A 27,322-nucleotide genomic window follows, 5' to 3' on the forward strand; every position below is an offset into this window, starting at 1 on the left:
ATGGAATTCTGTCAGGGAGCAGTCAGGGAGCGTTATTAACCACAACAGATCTGCCTTAATCTCAAACAGGCTAGCCCCTGTCTGCTGTCTGCCAGGCTAAATCCATTCAGCACCTCGGCTCAGCCCAGTGTTGTTCTTGGATATCCTGGGCTCTAACTGTGGTCCATAATTGAAAAGACACTGCAGCTTTATAAGAGCTTTTCACAACTCAAACTCATGTTTGGAGAGCCAAGTCACTGACGTCAGGAATCGAGACCCTAAGACCAGGAGATAGCACTAGAACTCAGGTGAAGGAGGGTTTAAGTTAACAAACCCAGAGAAACCAGTGGTCCGTTGGGAGGAGATCAACAACAGTATGAAAGTCAACTGAAAGCAAAGTAGGGAGGATTTAATCAACTGTAAATAGCTGAATGAATACATATCAATATTTATGGCCTTTCCACAAAAGCAAGGCTAATTAATCTAAACATTGCCTTGGATTCCAAACAAATTATTGCAATTTAAATGGATGGCTCAGAACCATTTACTCATTCTAAGCCATGCTAAACTCCTTACAGGAAGCAGCTATACGCAACCAAGTAACAACACAAAAGCAACACAATTCAACACAGTACTGTTAGTACAGTATGTATAAACAGCATTACAATACATCTCAGTATAGTTTCACCATCTTCTGCTGGGTTCGAAATTCTAACAATAGAATTGCTTCGTTCACCACGTCTAACACAGAAAACCCTTTCCAAACTTCCATTCTTCTATTAGTCAGACCCCCTCTGACAATCCCTCAGAGTATTGAGCTTGTTCTTGTTCTTCTTGACCACTGAACATTTCATTAGTTTTAAATGGAGCAGACATAAGGTTCCTACAGTAATCTCAGCTATTACAGTTCGGCCAGGTGCTGTCCAGAGTCAGACACACAATCAACAGGCAGACAGTATTCTCCTCTGGACACATAGTTATGGTTATCAAGCCAGGATAACATTAATTACTGTATGTCTGGTATTCAGGCCTCATGTCTGGCTTTGGAGAGGTGCCCCCTAGACCCAGACGGCGTGAGACAAGCCCTTTGATCTGCACTCAATGACACGATATGGGAACAGAGTGCAAACAGATCATGTTCCTGTTCAGACTCCATGCTTATTACATCACATACTGTTCAGAGATTATCATTATACTGGTGTCACAGATCAAAGCTTCAATGATATTTTCCATAAGACAGGAAAGACTTTGGTCCCAAAGGTATGAAATATGAAAAAGTAATGTTATTCTTTCTCTCTTGTAAAAGTGCTTCCCTCAGAGATTGATATGTCCCCTGACAGCCTTATCATTCTATCCCAGAATATTGAGAGCAATATATACAGAACCAGTCAAAAGTTTGGACACACCTTGCCAAGAGTGTGCAAAGCTGTCATCAAAGCAAAAGGTGGCTACTTTGAAGAATCTAAAATCTAAAACATATTCTGGTTTGTTTAACACTTTTTTGTTTACTACATAATTCCATATGTGTTCCTTCGTAGTTTTGATGTCTTCAATATTAATCTACAATGTAGAAAATAATAAAAAATAAAGAAAAACCATTGAATGAGAAGGCGTGTCCAAACTTTTGACTGGTACTGTATTCTGGGATAGAATTATAAGGCTAGCATTAGTGTAAGCTTCAGTCTACTCAGAGAAAACCCTTCTCAAGCAACACTTGAGTTGTGCCTTGCTACAATCCAAACACATCCAAATCCTCTCTGGCTTCAATGCACCAACACAGGAGCGAAGAGCCAGGAACAATGGTCCTAAAACAGAAAAGTGGGAGGACTTCAACAAAGTTCAGAACAGAAAGAGACAGGCCAACCGCCTCTGCCGACAGCTGACCGGCATCAGTAAGTGTGATGATGAGTCATCATGGATGTGAGGGCCAGCCAGCCAGCCTGGACATGTACTGTAACACATTGTTCCCTCCTCCCTGCTCATTCTCACAGTCACATCTGTAACAAGCCATTTTAATGGTTCTGACAGGCCAGCTTGGGGTCAGTTCTGATCCCATGATTCTGGACAGTGCTTCAGTCCAACTGGCAGTGGGCCTGTTGTTCCTTCAGAGACCTCTACTGGGAGCAGCAGGGAGAAATGTGGAGCTCATGAGAGCTAACACAAGTACAATTACAAATTATGTTCAGAATACTTTCCTTTCACATATGGACAGCATTGTAAAAGAGCCCATATTATGTCATTTGAGAATAGGGTGTGGGTAACATAGTACGGGAAACAACACTCTAAATTCTGTGCATAACTGTGGGGCTGAAAGAAACACAATTATTTATGAGCACATAATAACTGGCATCAGGTACAGCAGGTGATAAGTCAACAACATAGCCTGCCTGAGTCTTTCCTTAACTATGAAGTGGTTAAAAGGGCTCACACTGTAGGAAAGGGAGAGACAAAATGTCAGAATCAAGATACATATTTTATCATCATCTACAGAAAAATGGCCTGTCTGACACACCTTTAACAATATGTATGAATTTCACTATATTAACTAAGCATTGATTTACACGTGTAATAGCTACTGTAGAGGGGGGAAATAAAGCCCATCTTGAGTCTATAAAAGTCTGTCTTGTTATAAATGATGTTCCTTGTGAAACTGAGCAACAGCCACTCCAAGTGTTTGGGTAAGGCATTACAACACAGCATAGTGTTTCAGTTGATAAAATGACATAATATTACCTGTAAGAAGGTCAAATATGATAAGCATTTATCAAACCGACTGACACCGTATGTAGCTTTTAAAGCTTAAGCAGCTGATAATATGACTGACACCAGAATACGTTCAGCTGTTTCAAGTAAGGTATCATCCAAAGAGAGGTCCACATTGGCTAATATCACTTATAACCTGTTACATGTCAGATTCTCATTGTATGGTTTTAAACGTGCACAGTCTAAAACATGTTCATAAAAATGATGTTGTTATGTTCTATGTAAACATATTTCAAAGGGGAGCATAACAGTCCTTCAACATGTAGACACCTGTTGAGAAAACACATGTTTTGTAAGGAGTTGATGTTTGAAAGTTTGACACTGCACATTTGATGACTCTGGGACCAATAGAAAAGGTAGCACAGAATACAAGCATTAAGTATGAAATGCTTCAAACAATAATGTAAGACACATTGTTGCTCTTACCTGGAATGCCTGAGCCTGAATCCGTTGAATCCTTATGAAACACCTCAACAGTGGCTCCAAGAGTGTAAATCGCCACCAGAAGTAACAACAATTCTTTCAGAGACAACATAGCTCACGTTCCGTTCAGACGCACAACAGCAATGACAACAGAAATAACACAACATTATCATTGGTTCGGAAAGTTTTGTCGAGAAAGTCCTCCATTGACAGGTTATCAAATAAAGTTGTAAAAAAGTTTTACTGGAGGTTTACTAGAATGCATGTGTTAAAAACATTCCTCTTTGTTCGTAACACCTGATGGTTCAGGTGAGGGGAGACAGAAGGACGGAGGATGCTCCGACTGTTTTCACGCGACATGTTCCACCTTGAGGACGTTGGGGGGCGGGGGGAGGGGGGTAGGCTCCGCCCACTTTATGAATCAAGACCAATCACACTGCGCTATGTGCAGTGGAAACACCCCCCCTTCTGAAAATCAACCACCCTTCAGTCAATAGATGCACTTTCTTTTGGATCCAAGGTCACTTGACTCTCATCATAAAAAAGAAAAAAAAATACAAATAAATCACGTTTTATACACATTCAGGCAAGTTTTGTTTCATTTCATTTTTTTTTTTTAATTCAAGGAACTTCGCTTCATACAAAATGTAAATGTAGAAACAACTGCAGAATTCAAAGTCTGGCCAATAAACATAAATCAGGCAACATACAACTCAACTCAATCCCAAGACCCAAATAAGGAATGTTCCAGCTCTTTTGCATGGGTGGAACGATCAACATTGTTCAATACTGTTTTTATAGAAAGCCGATTTTCTTTTCGTCTTCAACAAACCCCACAGTTTATATCAAATGTCATTAAAAATTAACAACAAATGAATACATGGTATCAAAAAGTACTAAGATTTGTACATGCACATACATCATTAGAACATGCAGACATTATTTTCTCAAGAAAACAGCCACATTTACACTGCAGTTGGTATGCAGAAAGAGATTGGAACAGTTCAATGATTGGCAACCAACTGACTTGGGAGTGGATATGTTTCTTTTGACATAATACAGAGACCGCAAAAATGAAGGAATAGACAGATATTTCGTATATGTACGGTTTTGACCCACTGTGGCAACATGTCAAGGGGAAAATAATGAATGTATTATAGAGGAATGTGAAGAATTTTCTCCTGTCTTTAAAGAAAATAAAGTCATCACTTGAAGAAGTGTATTCAAAGATTCATGAACAGGCTCTGGACAAAGAACCTTTTTTAGCTGACCTTACAGGCTATAGGTAAAAATCATCATATTGTTTACTTCCTTTTTAAGACACGTTTTCCTTTTGACATTGTCAAAGTGGGTAAATGTTATGCATGCAAATATATAAAGTTGCTGTATTTCTAAATATTCTATTCAATTCCGCTTTAGTCATTGTGCCTTTATGCATTTAAAAAAAACATTTTTATACCTTTATGAGCCTTTTTCTTACAAAAGATTTGGTCACAATCATGCTGAAGCTTGAATCTGGAGAGACCAGCATGTAAAGCTACAGAATGGATGAAGTATGTTCTCAAAGTGTCATCTTGTTGCATAGCCCTACTTTCTCAGTAACCAAAACCCTGCTTCTGGAAAATGTACAGACCCCTGACACGTGAGCAACCCAGGAGACACCTAACCCCAACCAATCATCTTGAACATCAGAATTGAGCATCACTTTTCCCAGGGGTCCAGCCTCTTTTCACATGACAGATCTCACCACATTCCACTACCAGAAGAACTAGAGATAGAAAAGAGTCCTACCAAGGCCTAACAACAAGATAGGAGCTGAAGTAACGATGCATCAAGTACTGCGGTGGCATAGAAGAACAGGATAACGCCATACCATGAGGCAATGACACAAATCACTGATGACACTGATGCCTTCGGATATCATATCTAGGGCAACTTTATTATTCATTGTCTTTTATCAATATTTTTAGCCACCCTACTGCCTTTTCTGTTATCATATGGAGAATGAACAGGCAGGTGCTGCACAGCTCTGAGCATTGTTAAAACCATCACTACTAAGTGTTATTATGGCTGAAAATGATCTTGAACGTTACAGGTGTGATAGAATGTGTGGGCCATATTTCTATTAATCTGACAGCTGGGGAATTCTTTCCTCCAAAATGGAAGCAGAGATCAGGAGCAGATCTTGGTCCCGGGCCAATGGGGAGACTTTATCCCTAACACAGAGGGGTCCAATGTGCTGGTGCCAGGGGCTGGCCTTAACACACACATACACAGACACAGACACAGACACAGACACACACACACACACACACACACACACACACACACACACACACACACACACACACACACACACACACACACACACACACACACTCTCATCAGGGATCTGTATCTCTTCTTCTCTAGGACATCCATCAAAAAGTGCACACTGTTCTTCAGATTCCTTCAGCCCAGCACTCACATTCTGCAGTTATAACATTGACATAGAAGGCAAGGAAAATAATTATACACTACTGCGTCATCATAGCTGATGTCGGCCAGGTTAACGATTTAAACATGCAGTTGTGTTACTCTGATTAATGTTATCCTAACTGGATTGATATGCTACTAATGCAGTTTTCATTTGTTATATGTTTATAATATGCTTTTGCACTAGGTTTAGTTCTCCCCACTTAAAATGTATGAAATATGAACAATAACAAAAGTATACACGATAAAATATCAGCAATCATAAGATAAATTCCATTGAAAAACATTAGTTTTCTCAAACTGTAGGTATCGTTTCTCTTCTTGCAGATAAGGCTTTCTGCAGCTACATCTTGTTCTCTTGTAGAGCTATCCAATTGACCAAACAACTACTTTAAGTGTTGATGCATTAAAAAACGGTTGACTTTGCATCGTAACTACAGTATATCTAAAAGGATAGGCACTTTGTATTAAACATCTGAAGCAGTCTGTAAGAAACATTAGACCCTGAAATGATGGCAAACTTTAAGCAATTTACATAAAACACACTAGTTTTTTTTTACATCATACAAAAATGCACACAATGAAAAGAGAACATCTACAATAGTCTTATAGAAAACAAATCCCATTTCTCTTCCTCTCCTTTCCCTAAAGTACAGTGGTAGTGAAGTTAGCGAGAAACGGTAAACAGCAGCAAATCAACAATCATCGTCTGTCATGACAACACATATCCCTCTGGTCCATCTGGCCCTCTGACAGAACAGGAATGTCGTATCAAGGATTATGCTACATCAATTTGACATGGAATGGTAGAGTCCGGAATAAAACATACAAATAAAAGCTGTTGTGCAGTTTAGGATACTTCAAGGGTTGTGTGTGTTTCTAAGGAGTAGTTCCTAATCATGTGTTGTTTGTACACATACGAAACAATGTCTAGTGGTTATGATGGGACTATAAGTGGTGAGTCTATCTCTCAACATTAGAGACAGCAAAAATGGCTGACTGAAAAACAAGCTGTTGGCTTTTTAAACCTTGTTTTTCTCAAAGTATTCCGAAAAGAAGCCACGCAAAAGTGTGCACAATGAAGAATGTCATTGCCTTCAGTGCATTCGGCGAAGACACCTTACAGTTGCTCAGCTTCTAATGTCATTATCACACAGGTCCTAAAAATGCTGCTGCTTTGTTCACATTCAGATTAATTCCTCCCCGTCCTCCCCTAATTCCCCCCTGTTATCTTTAAAACACATACAGCCTATACACACATACAGCAACAGTGTAAACTAAAGCCTTCAAAAAAGATGATAAAACTCATCACAATTCCTCAAAAATGCATTAAAAACATCGGTTGAAAGCCATGCTAGCACCATTCGTCCTCCTCTGCCTCGTGGTAGTATCTGGATGCCCTCTCTGTGCCAGAGCCCGGGCTGGCATGACCACCGAAAGTGAAGTGGTATCCATTAGGCACCGCCCGAGGCATCCGGGTCCCTACCTGAGGCAGCGCAGTCCGAGGGGAGCGTCCAGTGTGAGGGCTGGGCTCGTCCTGGAATACGGCCAGCTCGTCCCGGAGGCTGCAGTAAGGGCTGCCATAAACGTGGCCGTGGCCCAGAAAGGGCTCGGAGCTGATGCGCGTGACGGGGGAGGGGACGTGGGAGCCGCTGTGCAGGAGGGCGTTGTGCTCTGACAGCCCGCGGCTCAGCCTGCCAGGGCTTAGGGTGGACAGGCTGGCCTGGCCAGACACAAAGTGCACAGGGGAGGAGTTGGCAGTCTTGTAGGCCACCCCGGGGCGGGGGGTCAAGGGGGTCTGGGGCAGCTGCCTGCGTCCACGGCTGGGCGTGCTAGCCCCTGAGGTCAACATCACGGGGCTGCCTTTAACCGAACCACTACCCTAGATGAAAATTGGACAAAGCAATTTGAAACAATAAGAACGATGATGAAAACACAGCGGAGGAGAAGGAGGGAGGGAGGGACAGGTGTCAGAAGGAAGGGAAGAGACACCAAAATACCACAGAGAGGAGAGGGAGAGGACAGCGGGAAAGGACAGAGGACACCAACAGGGAGGACATAAAGGAGGAACAGGACAGGACAGTCGTCGATGGGAGGACAAAGAAAGGAGGAGACAGACAAAATGGACCGAAAAATGGTGAAGAAGAAAGAGAAAGAGTGGAAAGAGAAAGTGAAAGGCCATGAGTGGTTGCACTAAAGGCAGAAAGAAGAAAGAAAGTTGAGTTTCAGCTGAGACAGTAAGAGCAGGCAGACAGATCATCAGCACCAGTTTCACACAATATAGTATACAGAAACACCCTGCTATGGCACTTATTAATATAGAAAGTCTTACTTGCGCTAATTATGATGTATAGCTATTTCACTTCCTTTCGATGAATGTACTTATGGTTCGTCGCTCTGGATAAGAGAGTCTGCAGAATGACCTTCAAATATAAAATGTGCTGTACTGAATCTGACAGAACACATCTACATTCTGATCTACCACAAGTTCTCATTCAGTTCTGTGTATTCCTCACTCATTCCCAGGCCTATCCTATCCGCACCCTATCCTGCAAATACTGTACCGTAACCCCTATCCTGCTTTTACCTTACCCGGGCCGTTCCTACAGTATGCCCATGCCCACCACCACCCCCACCTGCTTGTTGAGGCTGACATCCGTCACCTCGCTGGGGGAAGTGGCACAGCTGACGGTGGCAGATTTGGTGTGGCAGTGTTCCCGGCTGCCGTAGCGATCGCAGGAGTAGTAGCGTTGTTTCTCTGCCGACGAGGAGTGGGGCTTCCTCTCGTGTGAGCGGCCGCGGTCCTGCCCCCTCTCCCTGGACACGGGGTCTGCGGCCGGGTCTCCCGGCGTACCTTCATATGAACCAGGGATCGGGTTCAAATATTATTCAATTCCAGTCAATTCAGGTAAACTGAAATTGAAATTCAACATTTTTCTCATTGAAAAAGCATTGCGGAATCAACCCAGTCTCCAAATTAATAGGTTCTGGGGGATCGTTTCTGCAGACCAAAGAACAAGTTCTGTGTCAACTTATTATCTGGCTATACTGGCAGGTCTGCAGAAATAATCCCCCAGAACGTATTCTGTTGGAGACTATGTTGCAAGGAATTGGAATTGGAATTAGATTGACTTTCTGAATTGACTGAACTGAAATGGAATTGACTCCAACCCTGATATGAACCCACACCAAACACAATCAACACATTAACAACAAACCATGACTATGAATCTACCTTGTGAGCTTAAGAGGTGCTTGTTTCCCTATAATTAAGGCACTTAATTAAGGCACGTATTAATAACAATTAATAACTAACACAGAGGTTGAGCGGTATCACCAGTCCCTTAGAATCCCCCCTCCCCCCACAAAAAAAAGAAAAGTCCCTTAGAATGCAAACCATAACTGTCGTCGACTATACCAGATGTTGTGGTGTTGTTATACATTGATTGATTAAAGGCACAAATTGCTTAAACGAAGATAAATCCTTCAGGATAACATTTTGGGTGTCCGCTGTGACAGCTGTATGACGGGAATGGTTTGTGGTTGTGTTCACACTCTGTCTTTGCCTCTCTCTCTCTCTGAAAAGTCATGGGAGATTCTTCAACACTCAAAGGACAGACTGCACACACACACACACACACACACGCACGCACGCACACGCACGCACACACACACACACACACGCACACGCACACACCAAAGGTTATTTTTTTTCTTCTTCTCCTCAACATTTTTCCCTCTCCTCAGTGTTGCCCTGCCGAGAGGGTGCCCATAAATTAGCGGGTCATTGGGTCTGCATGTCTGTCAGTCCCTTTTATCTGTGTAATAGAGGCCAGCTGCACTGCTCCACACTCACACCACCAAGCCCTGATGCCTCCACGGAGCCTCCCGAAGCGTTGATCTCTAATACAGATGAGCCCCGGCTGTGCTCAGCTTTAACTCTCTTGTGTAAAGCTCAATGGGCTCCACGACACATTCATACTCTAGTTAGACTGTAAAACAAAACCCATGTTTTGGACATAATGCTAACTGTATTGGTGGGTGGGCTTAGCCTGACTCACAAACTGGTCATGGTAATGCACATCAAAAACGTGATTGGACCTGGTGGATCAATTATTGTGCTGTAGAAGCGTATGATATTCAGCTGTTTTACAGCTCAGATGCAGTACAACCCTTGTTAAGAGTGTTTGTGTGGTGTTTGTGTGTGTGTGTCCGTGTGTGTCCGTGTGTGTGTGTGTGTGTGTGTGTGTGAGTGCGCATGTGCGTGAGTGCGCATGTGCGCACGCGCGCGCGTGTGTGTGTGTGTGTACTAACCAGCAGCGCTTGGTGGCTGGCCACCCATTGACCTGTCCAGTGACCTCTGCTTCTTGTCTCTGTCTCTGCGGTGGTGACAGCGGTGGTGGTGGTGATGGTGGTGAGGTCTCTCCTGGATGGGCCTCTCCAGGGTGTAGTCTCGCAGGTTGACCTCCTGGGGGCGCTGCGGTGCCACAGTGGAGGCAGAACGTTTCATTGGACTGGAGTCCGGGACAGGCTGCGTGGAACCAATGAGACACAGGGATCACTGACCATAAGAATCAGAGAGAATAGCACAGCGTTCTATCGTTGTGATGAGAACTTACATCCAGAACATAGCCTATGAAATCAGACAGATGTTATGGACAGGTACTGTACCTGTACATAATGTTCCTTCTAGAACCTACTGATTTTTATTGGTAAGCTGAACTGTCTTGTGGTTTGTTTATAAGTGAATTCATAATCAACCTGGAAATACTACCACTTACTAACATCATGACGATCAAACTGGAAGAAAGACAATAAAAATGTGATGTATGGGGGAGAGAGACTTAAAGTACAGTCCAGATCTTTCTCAGTGAAACACTATTTCCACCTAGTGGAGATTTATCTGTCCTGCAGAGCCTTTTTTCCCCCCCAACTGTTACCATATTTTTTCCAGCATCCCTAAATAACCCTACTCACTGGCCAGGGTGACTGTTAAATAAAACACACAACATGGTGTTTCCCCTAAGCTATAGATGGTTGTTTGAGCATGTCCAACATCAAAGAGAGAGACGTTTCCACCTGCAGCAGCTGACCTGTCCCTCTCTGGGCTTTGTATCTAACTGTAGGTTGGCTTCCACAGCTGTGCCTTAATGGTTGTGTTGTTCAGTCCCCAAGGCATGACACATCGACTCCTCGACATACAATCAGAGATAAACCAAGCATTTCAACACCTGCACATGAACACCATCACAGTACTGAGAGAGAGGAGACGGGGACAGGAACAGGGACCAGTGACACGGAGACAGGGACAGGGACAGAGACATGGACAGGGACAGAGACAGGGACAGGGACAGGGACGGAGACAGAGACAGGGACGGAGACAGGAGTACGTACGGCTAGCTGGGTCCCTGGGGAGTGACGAGAGTGGCTCCGCTGTCAGACAGCACAGGTGGAGGAGGAGAGGACCATGAACAGGCAGCAGACCAGAGAGGAGAGGAAGGGTGAGGAGAAAGGGGTGGGAGAGAGGGGAGAGAGGGAGAGAGGGGAGAGAGGGAGAGAGATGACTTGGCTGTTTGATCAAGAGAGTAAAGGTAGGAGACAACTAGAGGAGAGGCCACAGGAGGGAAAATAGTGGAGGTGTCATGATGTACTGTTCAAAAATGAAGGCCACCCCGGCAACAAAATGAAGGCCACCCCCGTCTACATGCGTTTGTAGATATTACACAGTTACGGCTGAATAGCCGGTGAGGGCATACTGTATGTCTTTCAGCACAGTATAGGAAGATACAATTGTGACATTTTGTTCTGGTTGAACGCAAACCTTACTGTAAACAACTGTAGTCTAGTTTACCAAAATGTGATGGAGTGAATAGTTGAGTATAGAAGTTGACAAAAATGTTGACTGATTAAAGGAGCAAATATGGTACGGTACAGAAGCAGTGTATGGAGGATCTGCTCTTTGTGTTTCAGCACCTGGCAATAAGACTTAGAATGACTCCCCTCCATGTAAGAGGCAGAACTCTCCCATTTGATGTCAATGCTCCTTTCACTGCTCAATGCTCCTTTCAGCACATCCTAGCCTGGACTCCTTTGTCATTAAAACTCAGATATCCTAGGAGGCATATCTGGATCTCTTTGCTTTTGTTCTTGTGAGCCAAGCTTCTGATCTGGACGATGGCCAGCCAGAGCACGTCTATGAGGCAGAGCTGCCCCCACCAGAATCAAAAGGGTTTTGCACAAATTAAGAGGTGATGAAACCACAAAATCAACATCGAATGCCTCTTATCTTCCAGCACAGCAGTTTAAAGGGATTTTGGGGGGAGGAGGGGGGGGGGGGGGGGGGGGGTATTGGCTCTCAGTGGGGACTTATTGACATTGAAAAAAAGAAGCCCATTCCCTCTTCACAGCGGTTCATGTGAACATTCGTGTCTCTTCGAGGTGTCGCATGTCCCCAGAGCACAAAGAGGATCTTGAGGAGATTCGGCGACTGTGAGATTTTCAGGCCCTGATCCTGGCAGAGTGAGGGGAGCGGGAAATGAGGCATTACCCAACACGACGAAGAAGAAGAAGAAGAAGAAAAAAAAAATCAAATTAAGCGATGGAAAACCAAGCCGGAGAAGAGTGAAATCCATCACTCTGATTTAGGGTAGAGTTCAGCCCACATGCCTCCCATTACGTTCTAACAACAGCAAGCAATTTTCCCGAAAAGGCCATCTCTAATTGTATTTGTTGAAGGATTTCCTGCCCCGGCTCTACAAGGTGAGAAAAATAAGACAGAGGGTCACAAGGCAATCCCCCTCTAACCCTCATCTGATTAATCCCCCCTCTTTGCCTCCTGTATCCAATGGTAACACAATTACTCTCTTCCTCCACGAATGATGGAGGGATCACCCCTCTCCTTTTCTCTCCCCACAACCATTTTGAGCCACTATCATCTTTTCGGTTCGGAGGGGGGAAGAAAAACGATACGGGTCAAATAGTTGGCCGTCTTCCAACGTCTAATCAAATTACAGCGGCATTCTCCTCTGCACTAAGAGTAGGATCAACACACATCCATTCTAATTGGCCCCTGAAAGAAATGCACTTAAAAGGCAACAATCGATCAACATCAATATCACTCAGGAAATGAGGAGCTGATTATATTTCTTGGGACGAATTGAAGGGATTCGTTTTTTGTTTTTTTTGTCCACCAGTAACTGCAGTTATATTGGATGGAGTGGAACCCCCTATTGTGATATCCACCTGGCCATGTTCAGTTCAGTTCAGTGACTTCTCATGCTTTCTCCAATAGACTGTTAGTCACAATAGTACAGAATAGGCATGGAAGCATCTCAAAGCGTCACAAGTCATGTTCAATAAAACAATCCCAAACAACTGCGCATAGATACTGCACAACTGTATTTTGATACAACAATCAGGTGATTTAGCATGAGACAGTATGATGTGGACACCTTGTGTGTGTGTGTGTGTGTGTGTGTGTGTGTGTGAGTGTGTGAGTGTGTGAGTGAGTGTGAGTGTGAGTGTGTGTGAGTGTACCTGTAGCTCTGCATTGAGTCTGGGCATGGACACTGCCCTCCCCTGGCTCTCCAGACCAGACCCAGGCCCAGGCACTGTGCTGGCACTAGTGTCCATCTTCCTCATCTCCACTGACTCCTGCTGAACACACACATGAAAACACACATGCACACACACATACAGTATGCATACAAACACAAACGCACGTTAAAAATAGAACAACACACGTCCGACTGGCCAAGTAAGTAGCAGGGTTATGAGCCTCCTGTGTGTGTGAATACAGCAGACGGCAGTGTGGCCTGCCTGGACTTGAGTACCTGGGGAATGGCTGCGTTTGGAACATCCTCAGACTGGCCCCTTTGGATAGTCCTCTTACTTCTGGGCCTGTGGACCTCTCTGGGCTTCTCTGTGACCCAGGAGGATGACCCTTTGATGGTGCTGTCATGGCCTGGCCTGGATTTATAGTCAAAGACAAAGTCAGTGTCTGACTTCACAATTCTTTAAATGTGAAGTTGTGTGTGTGTGTGTCCCTGTGTGAAATGCGCTGCTCAACTCAAATAAACTTGAGACGTGTGTCATAAAACAATCATCTGATGATTGTTGGAGAAACAGACAGTGGACAGTGTCTGTATGCTAGTGAACTCACAGAGTGCCACCATTGGTTAGGGAGGTGGTGCTGGGTCTGGCCTGGGGCTGAGACTGGGGCTGAGACGGAGGCTGAGACGGAAGCTGTGGTGGAGGCTGAGGTGGAGGCTGAGGCTGAGGCTGAGGCTGAGGCTGAGAGGGAGGCTCCACATTGTTGGGCATCACCTTCTCCTGCATGTGAGTCAGAGGCAGTATTGGCTTAAACAGAGCCCCGATCTTACTCTGTGGAGGGAGAGATGGCAACATGCTCAACATATGCATGGGTAAGCAAAATATTGGACCCGGCTCTTTATGATTCCAAAAATGATTACCTTGAGAACACTGTCAACACTGAGATTTGGGGTCTGAATACTAATTGTGAAGATACAAACGATTGAGATCATAACTATTACAATTATGCACAATTATCAGCTGTACTGCACAAATGTGTGCTATGAGCAGCAGTAGTATGCAAAACCAACTGGCCAGCTCTGAGAGAGAGAGTGTGTTACTGTACCTGAGAGCTGGCAGCGTTCTGTTTCTGCTGCTGTTCCTTGAGCCTCTTGGCTCGATTCTGCTTGAGGTAGTCAAAGATCATCAGAGCTGCGTACACCTTCCCAACCGTAAGCTCATTGGCTGAGAGAGGGAGAGAGAGGAGTTGATATACATGTAAGTGAAACTGCTGACTCATTCATTGTTTTTTTTTCACCACTGGTCTCATCTAAACCCCTCTGGTGAAAGCTAATCTCCCTCTCAATGAAGTACAAAGAAAAGCAGCGCTTACAAAAGAGCGATTAAGTGATTTTAAGAAAAAAATTGTGTTTATTATATGTCAGGCATAAGAAAGAGAGGCATCAGAATGGACCCATCTGAAAGAGCTGACTTTGTTGTTGCTACAGTAGATGATATAACCACATCCTACCACAAGATGGCAGTGGAGGCAAAGCCTACTAATGGAATGAACAAGTGGAAATGCAGAGACCCAGGCAAACATGGCAACCTGAATATATAGTACTGTAGAGTTGTAGAGAGGGGAGTGCTTGTGCGGTTTAACCCTAACCCATGATGCATTATGAAAATAGATAATACCATCAAATACACTGCTTATCAGCATTCATGCTGTCGTTTCTGTGGTACAAAGTAAACATGTCCCGACTGTCAGAGTTGCTTACGTTTGTGTGGCGTCACCAGCAGGTCCATGGTCTTCTGGGAGAGGCTCGGCCAAACGGTTGCCAGCTCCTTCTTCAGCTCCGCGTCGGAGAGACGCTGGGCCACCATCCCTTTGAACATCAAAACATCTAGCATAGTATCAAACACTGACCACTGTTTCCTTCAAGAGACAGAAGAAGTACAGCAACAACAAGTAAAAAGGTAAGTAAGCAGATGAGTTTCCACAGTCATTGAACCAGACAGAGAATTAAAACAGATTGAGCAGTGAAGCTCGAAAAAAAAACGCATACAGCACTGTGCCCATCGATCCACACGGCAGTACAGGCACAGCACGTGCACACACACACACACTGACACACACACACACACACACACATCTCCACAGAGCAGTCTAATGAGTCCAAATGGGACCCATATTTACCAATCCAAACCCCCGCTGTAAGGAACAAACAAGGCAGCATCTGTCCCAGCAACCCATCCTGGGGACATCACACAGCCTGTCTGTCTGTCTGAGAATGGCACATGTGACAGTTGGCTGACTCAAACTTAGTAGTGTCTGTGTCTATCTGTCATCTGTACTTGAGAGGCAGTTTTTTTTTTGTTGCTTCTCTTCAAACTAAGCCACATTGACACCAGATGCTCCATTTCAGAAGTATATGTTACGATGAATCTCTCGCATCACATACCACAAGCATAAAATAAACCCAAGGCTTTACAGTCAAACAGACAGGGAGAGGGGGAGAGGGGGAAGAGAGGGGGAGAAGTGGGCTGGTGAGGGGATACCTGAGGCCAGCTTGATCTCCAGGGCCGTGCGGATCAGGGCCATGAGCGTGGAGGTGAAGTGGACGGTGTTGTCGTCGGCGATAGGCATGTTCATCTTGACTAGCCGCTGGAGAGAGTGTGTGAATGGAGGAGGGGAGGTTAGAACACATCTTCTACGGTGGGCACCAACAGTCATACACACACACACACACACACACACACACCATCAGTCCATACAGAGAAACCAGTCTGTGTGCTAAATGATCATATTCAGGGTCTCATTACTGTATTTGACAGGACCTGCTCTTCAAATAGTACATTAGGAAGTGATTGAATGTTCAACCCACATATCCCAGTCCTGATAAATAAATTGATTTGAAGGGTGTTTGGATATGAGTATGTACAGTATTTAACCTTTTAGTGGATTATAAAACTAAAGCACACAAAAAAAGCTTTCTCAACAAAAGTACAGTACACAGAAGAGACGAGGTAAACATTCACATTCACTGCTATCGGCTACGGTATGCATACTATGCTACGCAAGTCAAAGTGCACTGGTGCAAGACTGACATTGATCGAAATAAAGGTGAGAAAAGGCATGTACGCATAACCATGGAGGTGCCTCAAAGATCTCAGGAGCTCGACTCTGTGGTTGCCGTCCTAACTCACCAGGAACCTAAGTCAATAGCGTCTGGAGTACTAAGGCCTAGCGTGGGTCATTCAATATAACCTGACCTGCTTTGTCGATCTCAACCACGACAAGCACAGGTAATAACTGTGGTTATGTGATATCTACGCTATGGTGGTTGAGTTGAGCTCCCCTGAACACAAAAAAAACATTCATCTACTAATCAGTGGCAGTGCAAATGTAAGACAGACCCAAGTCAGAATGAGAGAGGAGAGGAGGGAAGGGGTGAGACACAAACACATACACACACACACACACACGCACACGCACACACACACACACACACACACACATCATCAATAGAGATAGAGGAGATGAGAGAGAGGATGAGAGAGAATGAGATATACCAGAGACAGAAACGCAGACAGTAAAAGCACACACATATATTTCTCATAGAGAAAAGCAAGGGAAGCCACACACACACACGCACACGCGCACACACACACACACACACACACACACATACACACACACACACACACACACACACACACACACACACACACACACATCTCCACAAAACATAACCTTCAGTAAACACATAACTCAGGGTATAGACTGAAATAAGGTTAGGGAGAGGGAGGGAGGAGCAATATCCAACTCTTTTCATCTAACACTGTGTGGAACAGTGCAGGAGGTTCTAGTGTGACTTACTGTATTATGTATTGTACAATGAGATAAAAATACTCCTCCAATTACTGTGCACAAATAGAAAAATGGCTACCCGTGCATGGTTGCACCCAGTCTATTGTTAGGCTCTTGGGTCATATCTTCTGCTACATAGTTCATTGAACAATAATAAAGGTTTATGTGAGAGTTTGACACATTATGCTACATTAAACTTAATGCTAACAAGCTCCTAATTTCCCGACTGTAGGGATGTCTCTCTCCCTGCTTGTGATGGACAGCACCTCCCACCAGCAGAGCTTGCTCCAAAGCAAAGTAGCTATGACCAAAGAAAGAGGAAAGGGGGGGTGGGGGTGGGGGTGGGGGTGGGGGTGGGGTGGGGGGGCTACACCAAAAAAGATCAGAGCGCTAGCAAAAAAACAAAACAAGGGAACACAAAGATTGGCCGGAGAATTAAGCCAATGGGAAGACAGGTTGGAGCAGAGGGGGGTGGTGGAGGAGGAGGGCTACCTTGTAGGCGACTCTCGGCGGACATTTCTTTCCCAAACCTAAGGGTGGGGACATGTGGAGCAGCATCTGATACATATCGAGGTACTTGATACGGCCACTTCACAGAGTAGGAAACCAAAACCCAAATAGAGAAGGATGGGGGAGTTAGAGAAGAAGGAGAGGAACAAGGAGGGAACAAAACAAAGGAAATAATAAAAAAAACAAAAACAAAAACAAGGAAAAAACAAAAACAGAAATCTGTGTTATTTAGATTTCCCAAAGTGACATGGAGATGGATGCCATCCTTGGCCGCTGGGGCCAGGGATGCATCGGTGAGCTCAGGAGGAGTGAGCGCGCTCAGATCCCTGAGGGGAGACATGGGATGGAAGAGTGAGTCTGGGGGGGGGGGGGTGAGTCAACACACACAGGATGCCAATGGGGGAGAGAATGACAGCATCATACGGCGAATGTCTGCTTCTGCATGCTGAGAGACATCCGGGGGTTTCACCAGGTGCACGGAGACAAAGGTTTCAATGCCAGCCTTTTTTTTTTCTTTTCTTTTTTTTTTTTTAAAGCCCTCCTTTCTCTTTACGATGTCTTTACAAAGTCTGGATCCCAAACACATACCATAGAAACCTTGATCCAATTCAGATGGTTTCACAATCTGAATCTTCAATGATCAATTTGGGGACTAAACATCAGTGTGTTTAATGTTTAATCTTACTGTACATAAAAGAAGAGGGAAGGTACAGACTAGAATGTGTTTACTGTACACCTTGACAGACAATTTAGAAAGTAGGCATTATATCAAAGGGGGGATTGTGAAAAAAGCCTTTTGAGGCAAATTGAGGGAATTGCCATGGCTTTGAAAGCTTTGTTTCCAGTCCGGGCGTCATTAACCAAAGCCAGTCAGTCTGGAAGGGCGGGTGCTAGTGTGTAGGCGAGTCATTGGTGCACAGCCATTCAGTTAACGTCTCTTGGCATAGGTACACAAAGCACCCTAGTGGAGGAAATGTCTTGGGGTTGCAAACCTTGTATGCTACCCTATTAGGGCAGTTCTTCCCTAAGCCAAGGGGGGGCGAGATAACACGTAACAAATTGTACATATCCTTATAGCGAATCCGTCCGCTGCAAAAAGAACAAGCAGATATAGAAAACACAGACTTCAGGACAGCTTCAAGAGAACAATGATCATCAGTGGGGCTGACTGGACACTAAGGAGGTATTAGTGAAGGACCACATCCTCTAAACGGGCTCAGTCACGTTTTTTTCAGCAAGTCACACTGTCAGAGAGGGAGTATGTTAGGAGGTCTATCATCCCACCGCCATACTAGCTGCTAGGCTACTGGGATCTCTGACTGGGAGTACGAGAGCCCAGCCAGTCGGACACAGGTGGACACATACCATGCAGCAGGGTCGTACTCAGCCCAAACACGGATGAACTCATCCAGGTGATGAGGCCCGAGTATGGAAGAGTCTCGAGTCAGGTACTCAAAGTTATCCATGATGACAGCCACGAATAGGTTGAGCATCTGGAAGAGAAGTTTCACAAGGATGTACCGTATGGGAACAGATGTCATGGTAGAACCAACCCCCCCCAAAATTCATAACACGAACCATTCATGTTCTAACGCAGAAACTACACTGGCCGCGCGCGTGACAACGACCGTGCAAGCTCGGTGGATAGCATCTGAAATAGAACCAGTTTCTATTCAGGTGCTTGCAGATGCACGCGAGCGGTGTGGATGAAACGACCGAATAGAACGGGGAGCGTTCAAGAATTTTGCAACGCTCAAATGACTTTGACGCACACGCGCGAAGCACGGTGTAGTTTCCGTGTAAGATCACGACCTAAACAGTCCTTATTATCACAAATGTTCTGTGTCTACGTGGCTCGGTGTTATCACTCACCAGGAAGGAGCAGAGGAAGATGAAGGAGACGAAGTAGAAGTAGGCGAAGTCGCTGCCGCACTCCTTCCCTTGGTTCCCTGACCTCTCGTCACACGCTCGATGACTCAGACACGACAGCATGATCTCATGCCACGCCTCCCCCGTGGCACTCCTGGCCAACACAGACACGGACAGTCACACGTGGACAGACAGACAGACAGACACACACACAAAGAATTCCAGATAACCTCTGAGGAGACATAGAACAGCTCTCGGTCGGATAAGAGAACGTTCACAGTAGGTAAAAGGTTGTTCCCGGTTCCTGTTACAAGTCTCCTGCTGATCCTCCTGAGGAGGGAGAACACTTCAAACAGCATCGCAACTCTGCTCTGTCGGCAGAGCAGGGCGGTCGTTCAAGTGATCTCTGTGAAGTGATCTCTTTTCCTGGCCTTTGTCTAATACAAAGAAATCATAAACAAGGAGCAAGAAACTGCCTACTAGAGCCTAGAGACGACAACAACAACAACAACAACGACAACGACAACGACAACGACAACGACAACGACCACAGTGCTGTCGAATAGGAGAGAGGAGAGAGAGAGAGAGACTAAAAGGCTCAGATGTGTCACTCTGGTTCCCAGCCCTACTATGAAGGCGCAGTAACCCGGGGGTGTGGAGCATGGCACAGAGCAGACAGCCCACTCTAGTGCCAATTACCAGGTTCAGTTTCCCTCGAGAATACAGCCCCCGGCGAAGAGAGGGGAGGGAGAGGAGCGGAGCGATTGCTTCCCTTTCATGAACCCTGGCACATCCTTTTACCCAGTCATTAGTAGCTCTCATCAGCAGCATGAAGGCTCTAAAGCTCCAACCACAGGGCAGTGGGAGGAACCATTTCACACAGCGGGAGGAGGAGAGGGGGGGGGGTGTTGGGGGATCCCACACACTCTGTGGTTCAGGACTACTAAGGACAGTAACATCTCTTGCTAGTGTTTAGGTTTTCACCCCTTCAACACAGACTCTACGCAGTCAACAGAGACTGTCGTAGACAACACTGTATATGGTGTTGTTGTCCTTACCTGAACAGTAGCATGAGGGCCTGGAGGAAAGTGCGGAAGTTGTTGTGGTGAGTGATGGCTGTGTCTTCATTGAGCTCAATATTTCCAAACACCTGGTACAGGAGGATCATAAAAGATAATTAAAAAAGTCATGCTACATTGAACAGAATATTTTCTTCTTCAATTGAAAATAATACAGATTCAACTCTAGTGGCCATGTTCAAGTCATTACAACACAACAGTACAGTATATTGCCATGTTAGAACATTGTGGAGGCTACACACACCTGCATTCCGATGATGGCATAGATGAAGAACAGCATAGCAATCAGGAGGCAAACATAGGGCAGGGCCTGGAAGGACAGACACACACGTCAGCAAAACACTCCTAATTACTGCATCTATAACATTGAATTAGCCCATACAGTACATCGAATTGCCATAACGGCCATTTCATGAAAATCAACCTTTGACAATACAGTGAGGGGCAACAGGGCGATGTATGTGTCACCTTGAAGGACTGGACGAAGGTCCAGAGGAGGATGCGGATGGTGTAGCCCTGTCTCAGCAGCTTGATGAGACGCGCTGCCCTGAAGAGCCTCAGGAAACTCAGGTTCAACAGCCGGTCCTGTAGGACCAAGGACAAGAAGAACATTAGGTCTACATCAGACATATCACATACATTTACTGGAGGCATTTCAAAAGTCAATCGCTAGTCACTACTGTACATGTGACCATGATGCAGACTGAATGACATGATTTTACCCCATGGGCATTCTATATCGTGTCACAGTCAAAAAACTAAACAAACTGATGTTGTACAATGGTTGTGCAACATTTGGTTTTAACGTTGTCCCACAGTTATTTTCCATCGTCTCTCGATGGTTGGCACAAGACAGTGAATCAACATCCTTTTACATCCGTTTACTGTATGTTTGTACAATGTTTGGATTTAGACATGTTTTTTTTCTAAAATGCCTATGGGGTATTAGGTTTGTCCCGGTGCTTGTTTATAAAGGAGCCCATATACACATACAGTACATCAGTGCATACCGGTAATATAAAGAAAGAGAGTGAAAAGAGCAGTGGGGACCAGAGGGATATAGTCACTCACCGTTGTCTATAAGTGACGTTGTTTAACCGTAGTAGAAGATGATGGTCAACATCAGTGAAGACATTCAACAAGAGGACAACGCAGAGAGAGAGAGGGAGGGACAGAAAGAGAGAGAAAGAAAGAGAGATGGAGAGGAGGGGGACAAGGAGAAGCAAGAGAATAGGAACAGTGGTGACATAAAGACAGCCCATAGAAGCTCAACACACACACTTAAATCAGTAAGAGAGCACTGGACAATGATAGCTACACACATGTAAACAGGATATGTATCAGTATAGAACAGCAATAAACAAGGACTACGAGGACCAAGAGAAGAAAATCTAACGTTCCCGACAACTTGAAAGAATCCCACCTGGCTGATTATGATTCCTCATATCATAAGCCGACGGCACCGGCAGTAACGGTCTTCATTAGAAAAGCGATGGTTCATTTCGTATATTTCACACTGCACAGTGTAGAGAACCCATTTCCTGTTGCTCTTGGCTGAACTCTGATTTCCCTGTCACACTCGGATCCCACATCAAACATCAGTACTGAATCAATAGTGTTAACATGCAGCTCTGTTCACAAACTCTCTCTCTCTGGCTCTATCAGTCCCTCTGGTCTAGGGCCAAGTCATCTTTGCTGATACGGCGTACTATTTAGCACATCAGTGCTAATGCCTGTGTACAGGCCACTTTGCATAAACAGCCTGAGTTCTGTGTGTCAGTCACACTGCTCTACCTCGTTAACGTGCATACGCAGCGACACGTGTAGGTACGATATGTGCTGCTCTGGGCTCTTCGCTTACATTGATTTCCGTGACCAGGATGTCAGTGATACTCCCCAGCACCGTCACAAAGTCAAACACGTTCCAGGCGTCCTTCAGGTAATTCTGTGAGGAGGAACATCGAATTAAATATCATTCACAGATTCACGGCATGTGTGCAAATGGTATACCATTAAAGTATTCAAAAAACAGTATGGTCATTGATAGCGTTTGATAGCGTTTGTGATAAAAAAAACGAGGGTATACTGTATACTGTGCTATGACCATTAAAGTTACACTAAAGAGCATTTATAAAACCTTCAACCACCACAAAAGTGCACAGATTCTACCCACCAAAGGACCAAATGCGATGATCTTGAGAATGCACTCCAGAGAGAAGAGGGCCGTGAAGACAATGTTCAGGTTCTTGAGCATGGCCTCATAGAAGTCCGGCGCCCCATGGAACTGAGCGAAGAAGAAAAAGAAGAAGAAGAAGAAGAAGAAGAAGAAAAAGAAGAAGAGAAAGGGAAAGAGAGGGATTGAATTGGCAGATATCTGCTTAAACAACCCCTACATAGAGTATAGTCTTGTGGAGAAGATACTGACCTTCATCATGAGCACGACAGTGTTGAGAGCTATCATGATCATGATGGAGTACTCGAAGGGCGGGGACACCACAAACTTCCACATTCTGTACTGGAAGGACTGCTTGTTGGTTGGCATGTAACGTGTCAGAGGCTTGGCGTTGATGGCGAAGTCAATGCAGGCTCTCTGTGAGGGACAGGGACAGACATACAGTAGAAGCACCATTATGTTCATCATTATGGCCTACCATCACTCCTCTTTCAAGAAACCAATTATTTTTCAGCTTCTCCTCGGCAGGCACACTATTCTATTCTCTCTGAAATTGTTCAGTAGCTCATTTGAGCATTCCCAGCACTCCACAAACCACCCAGACCAACAACACCTCAAGCGAGTAAAGGAAAAAATGGTCTCGCGGAAAATAAACAGGAAGACCGACAGTTGACTACAGTAGATCAAACACACTTGATGGTAATGATGTTGTGTGAAAAGGAGATGTCTAAATCCAGAGGATGGATAGAAGGGTGGATGGCTCCTCCGATCCTGTGGTGGTGGTGGTGGTTGTGGTGGTGTTGTGGCTCCAGTTGGGTGAGTCCCGTTAGTTTAGCATACAGACAGGCGGAGGGGTGGGTGAGTGGGGGGGGTTTGGGATGGGGGGGGGGGGGGGGGGATTTATGTGTGTGTAGTTCAGCAGGCCCGGCTGTGGCTGCCTAATGGGGTCCCAGCGGAGATGAGGCGGGGACGGCTCGCTGGCTTTGTTTCCGCCGGTGGAACCAGAGCTACGGCTACCAAGAATCAATCGTGGACCTGTCACACTGGCCCTCACCTGGGAGGCAGCAGCTGTCGCTAATGCGGGCTCCGCCGAGGCCTTAGCACGCACAACTGAGCACCGGCAGCATCAACAACAGCAACAACAGCAGCCAGACACACGGAGAGAGACTGTACCTACACTGGAGGGCCTCAGCCTTAAGGAATTGATGTGTCATTGTATGGTTTCTATGGCAGGTAGGGACTCTTGCGCTGTTCAAGGCACTGGGAATGACCATCAACAAATGGACTGCATACACAGGAAGGAACTATCAATTGTATTTCTGTATGCTGTACCTCATTCTTCTCCAGACTGCACTCTGACATGGCCTTGTCTCCCTGCTCCTGGAAGGTGATGATGATGAGAGCCACAAAGATGTTGACGAAGAAGAAGGGGAAGACCACGAAGTAGACCACGTAGAAAATGGAGATCTCGATGCGGTAGCCGGGGCTGGGGCCCTGGTCCTCGAAGGTGGCGTCTACAGAGTGCTTCAAGACCCTGGAGAGAAGCATACAGTATAGGATTGTGAACCATTTTAACAGCTAACTGAGGTAAAACTGCAATTGCGAGTGTCCCATTGTACACTAACGGTCATATGAAGTAACAGGAACTATGACACCGTTTAAGCTGTGTGCCTAAAATTAGAGAGTCAATTAAAAAGCCTTTGTAAAAAAAATGATAGGCATGACATTAATGTTCAAGTCTGCTGATACAAAGGCCCATTTTTATGAGAAGTATTAAGAGAATGGGACTAAAGCCAGGCCACCTCCAGGTTATGAAGACTGGGTTGTATATAATTGACTTTTCCCCTGACCTAAAGACTCCCCAGTCTATCTTTTTTACATATCATGCATCACTGGATTATTTAATAACATAGCTAATTGAATGATTTCATTGAGGACAGAGAGCCCGGAATAAGAGCGAGAATTATGGACAGGCCGGAAATTGCACAGACGACACTCTCTGGTGTGCTGACCCGACAAGCTTGCGCACTTTGCTTAAATACGATATAAATCACAGCCAATTACTGGGGCTACCACAGCACATTTTCAGAACATACCCCCAGGCCTGTACAACCACTGGCTTCTACTGGCTGACTGAAACCAACCCAGCACACCACAGAGGGTGAAACTATTTTGAAGAAGGAACCTAATTCCTTCAACCTGCTTGTCAGTGAGATAACGTACTGTGACAGTGCTATAGGATTCACAACAGATCGATGGCCCTGGTGGAATTCTAATCAATAACTGTCGACGTATCATACAATGTGTGACTGTATCTGTGAGAACTAGAAGGCTGACTTACGTGGGCCAGCCTTCTCCAGTGGACACAGTGAAGAGAGTCAGGAAGGCCCACAGCACGTTGTCGTAGTGGAACTCATACTTCTTCCACTCCCGGGGCTGGGCAGCCACCTCATCCTTGTCATAGTCCAGAAACTGCCCTCTGTAGGATACAGAGGAAGAGAAAGAAAAGAGAAAGAGAACGATTCACTGTAGCAACATCAATGACAACATACAGTAATATGATTAGTGGACCATCATGTACTGTATCCTTTTGATAAAATTGACAAGACCCTGCGAAAAAATAAATAAATAAATACAATCGTGTTCAATCATGTTCAATCATGTTCAATGCAGCAGTGGGCTATTTTCTCTCGATGGGGAGAGATAATTGTCCTTGTACACTGGCATTAACAGATGCAAGCCAGGCAGGAAAACTGGCAGAGATACTGTAATTTGTGATGTTCAAACTGGACAGTACCACATCTGCCCTGCAGGGGGAGACTTCCCCAGTGCTGATCAATCTCTGCTCTGTCTGTCACTGTACTCTACTGTACCTGCAGTCTTTCTCCAGCCCCTTGGACTCGTCGGTGCAGTAGAAGAACTTGCCCTTGAACAGCTGCACAGCGATGACGGCGAAGATGAACATGAAGAGGATGTAGACAATGAGGATGTTGAGCACGTTCTTTAGGGAATTGACCACACAGTCAAACACAGCCTGAGGAAACACAGATACACACACACACACACACACACACACACACACACACACACACAGACACAGACACAGACACAGACACAGACACAGACACAGACACAGACACAGACATAGACACACACACACAGTGGCTGGGTTAGATACACAGGGATGGCTCTGTATCTTGGCAGAACCATCATTAAATAAACAATGAATTTATGATTTGACATGGCTAGGTAGGGTTGCTAGGCAAGAGACATACCTTCAGTTTGGGCAGGCGCTTGATGGTTTTGAGAGGCCGTAAGACTCTGAGCACTCTGAGAGACTTGATGGTGCTGATGTCTTTCCCTTTGGTCCCTCTGCACACAGATGACAGAGTTAGACACACACACAAACAGCTACATAAGCACTGTATGTTACACACAATCCCTTCATCATCACTATGACACACACAATACAGTATACTGAGGATGAACTGCAACAATGTGAGAAAATACACTGTGGAAAAAGTCCTCAGGTTGGTATTTTGCCAAGACAGTGATACAGTCAATACTCCAGTCAATACTCCTGTATGTCTTCTACTGTGGATGTAGTTTGTCACACTGAACACTTCACTCTAAATGGGTTTACTGTAGTTAAACAGTGCAACAAAACAGAATAGTTAGTACCCATTGTACGTACAATATGATGAAAGAACGTCATTGAACTGTTGGTGAACTGCTCAAACTTGCTCAAGAACTAGCAAAGGCTTGCCAAACTAATTTCTCAAGCAAAACGAGAAAATGCATTTTAAACGTTTTTCTGCAAACCACTTGCAGAAACCTTCATGATAAGTGGTTGTTGAATTTATCTATCAGTTTTTTCGAAGGCAGAGATACTGTGAAGATCAACACTTTGAAAAATGCACTCTAGGGGTTTGGACTGGATGTGACTGGAATTAGTTACGCCATCATTCAAGGGAGTGAGGTATAAGGAGGAGAAAGCATGGGCACTATTTTCCATTCATCTCCTTCTACTTTAAAGAAACTGTATTCTTCATAACATGTTGATTTCATCAGAAACAAATGGAATAGGATTAGATATGTAGATTGGTGAAGATTTTGGAACTAAAGATACCTTTAACTACTTTAAGTTGTTTCTGACAGCCAACCCCCCTGCCCTGGCAACTGTGAATTAGTAGTCTGGGCACATGCCTCTCCAAACCATTCAGCTATGCATGTCATGTAATCCTGGATTACATGAGCCAATTTGGACAGATTCTGCATGCAAATAACGTACATATTCCACAGAAATACATTTTCTTTAAGAGTTCTATCCCAACACATTGTTCTCCATGCAAGTAAACATCAGATATACAGTCAATCTTGTCACACTACAGACTGTGCATGAGGTTTCTGCAGAATAACCCGTAACCAGTGATACAAAAGAAGGGACCCATGCCGTTTGTCCACTGTCCTCGCTACTGTGCGCCATTCATCTGGGATGTTGAGAACGATGACAGACAGAAGAACATGACAAAAATAAAAGATGTCGGGGAGGAATGTAGAGTATCGAAGTTGACAGGAAATGCAGGAAGAAGCCAGCTTTAATATACACTCGACCGAAAATTGTATTAGGAACACCTGTACACCTTC

General features: G+C 44.9%; 1 protein-coding gene across 1 annotated transcript in view; it reads right to left on the reverse strand.

Annotated features, from left to right (window-relative positions):
• Window positions 1-6,994: 6,994 nt before the first annotated feature.
• The window catches only part of cacna1ba (calcium channel, voltage-dependent, N type, alpha 1B subunit, a), a gene marked incomplete at both ends in the record, with an annotated part of 76,822 nt that continues 56,494 nt past the window's right edge, over window positions 6,995-27,322 (reverse strand). Inside the window, 23 exons of the mRNA XM_083673716.1 lie at window positions 6,995-7,522; window positions 8,277-8,494; window positions 9,955-10,171; window positions 11,035-11,073; window positions 13,177-13,293; window positions 13,473-13,608; window positions 13,802-14,022; window positions 14,297-14,415; window positions 14,952-15,059; window positions 15,733-15,838; window positions 18,547-18,643; window positions 18,920-19,047; window positions 19,427-19,577; window positions 20,482-20,573; window positions 20,747-20,812; window positions 20,971-21,087; window positions 22,364-22,447; window positions 22,676-22,786; window positions 22,928-23,092; window positions 24,008-24,209; window positions 25,017-25,154; window positions 25,549-25,709; window positions 25,951-26,086. Of these exons, the coding sequence (XP_083529842.1) occupies window positions 6,995-7,522; window positions 8,277-8,494; window positions 9,955-10,171; window positions 11,035-11,073; window positions 13,177-13,293; window positions 13,473-13,608; window positions 13,802-14,022; window positions 14,297-14,415; window positions 14,952-15,059; window positions 15,733-15,838; window positions 18,547-18,643; window positions 18,920-19,047; window positions 19,427-19,577; window positions 20,482-20,573; window positions 20,747-20,812; window positions 20,971-21,087; window positions 22,364-22,447; window positions 22,676-22,786; window positions 22,928-23,092; window positions 24,008-24,209; window positions 25,017-25,154; window positions 25,549-25,709; window positions 25,951-26,086 (3,457 nt within the window). The remainder of the gene's footprint in view (window positions 7,523-8,276; window positions 8,495-9,954; window positions 10,172-11,034; window positions 11,074-13,176; window positions 13,294-13,472; window positions 13,609-13,801; window positions 14,023-14,296; window positions 14,416-14,951; window positions 15,060-15,732; window positions 15,839-18,546; window positions 18,644-18,919; window positions 19,048-19,426; window positions 19,578-20,481; window positions 20,574-20,746; window positions 20,813-20,970; window positions 21,088-22,363; window positions 22,448-22,675; window positions 22,787-22,927; window positions 23,093-24,007; window positions 24,210-25,016; window positions 25,155-25,548; window positions 25,710-25,950; window positions 26,087-27,322) is intronic.

Source organism: Argentina silus (assembly GCF_951799395.1).
Source record: "Argentina silus genome assembly, chromosome: 7".
Taxonomy (NCBI): Eukaryota; Metazoa; Chordata; class Actinopteri; order Argentiniformes; family Argentinidae; genus Argentina; species Argentina silus.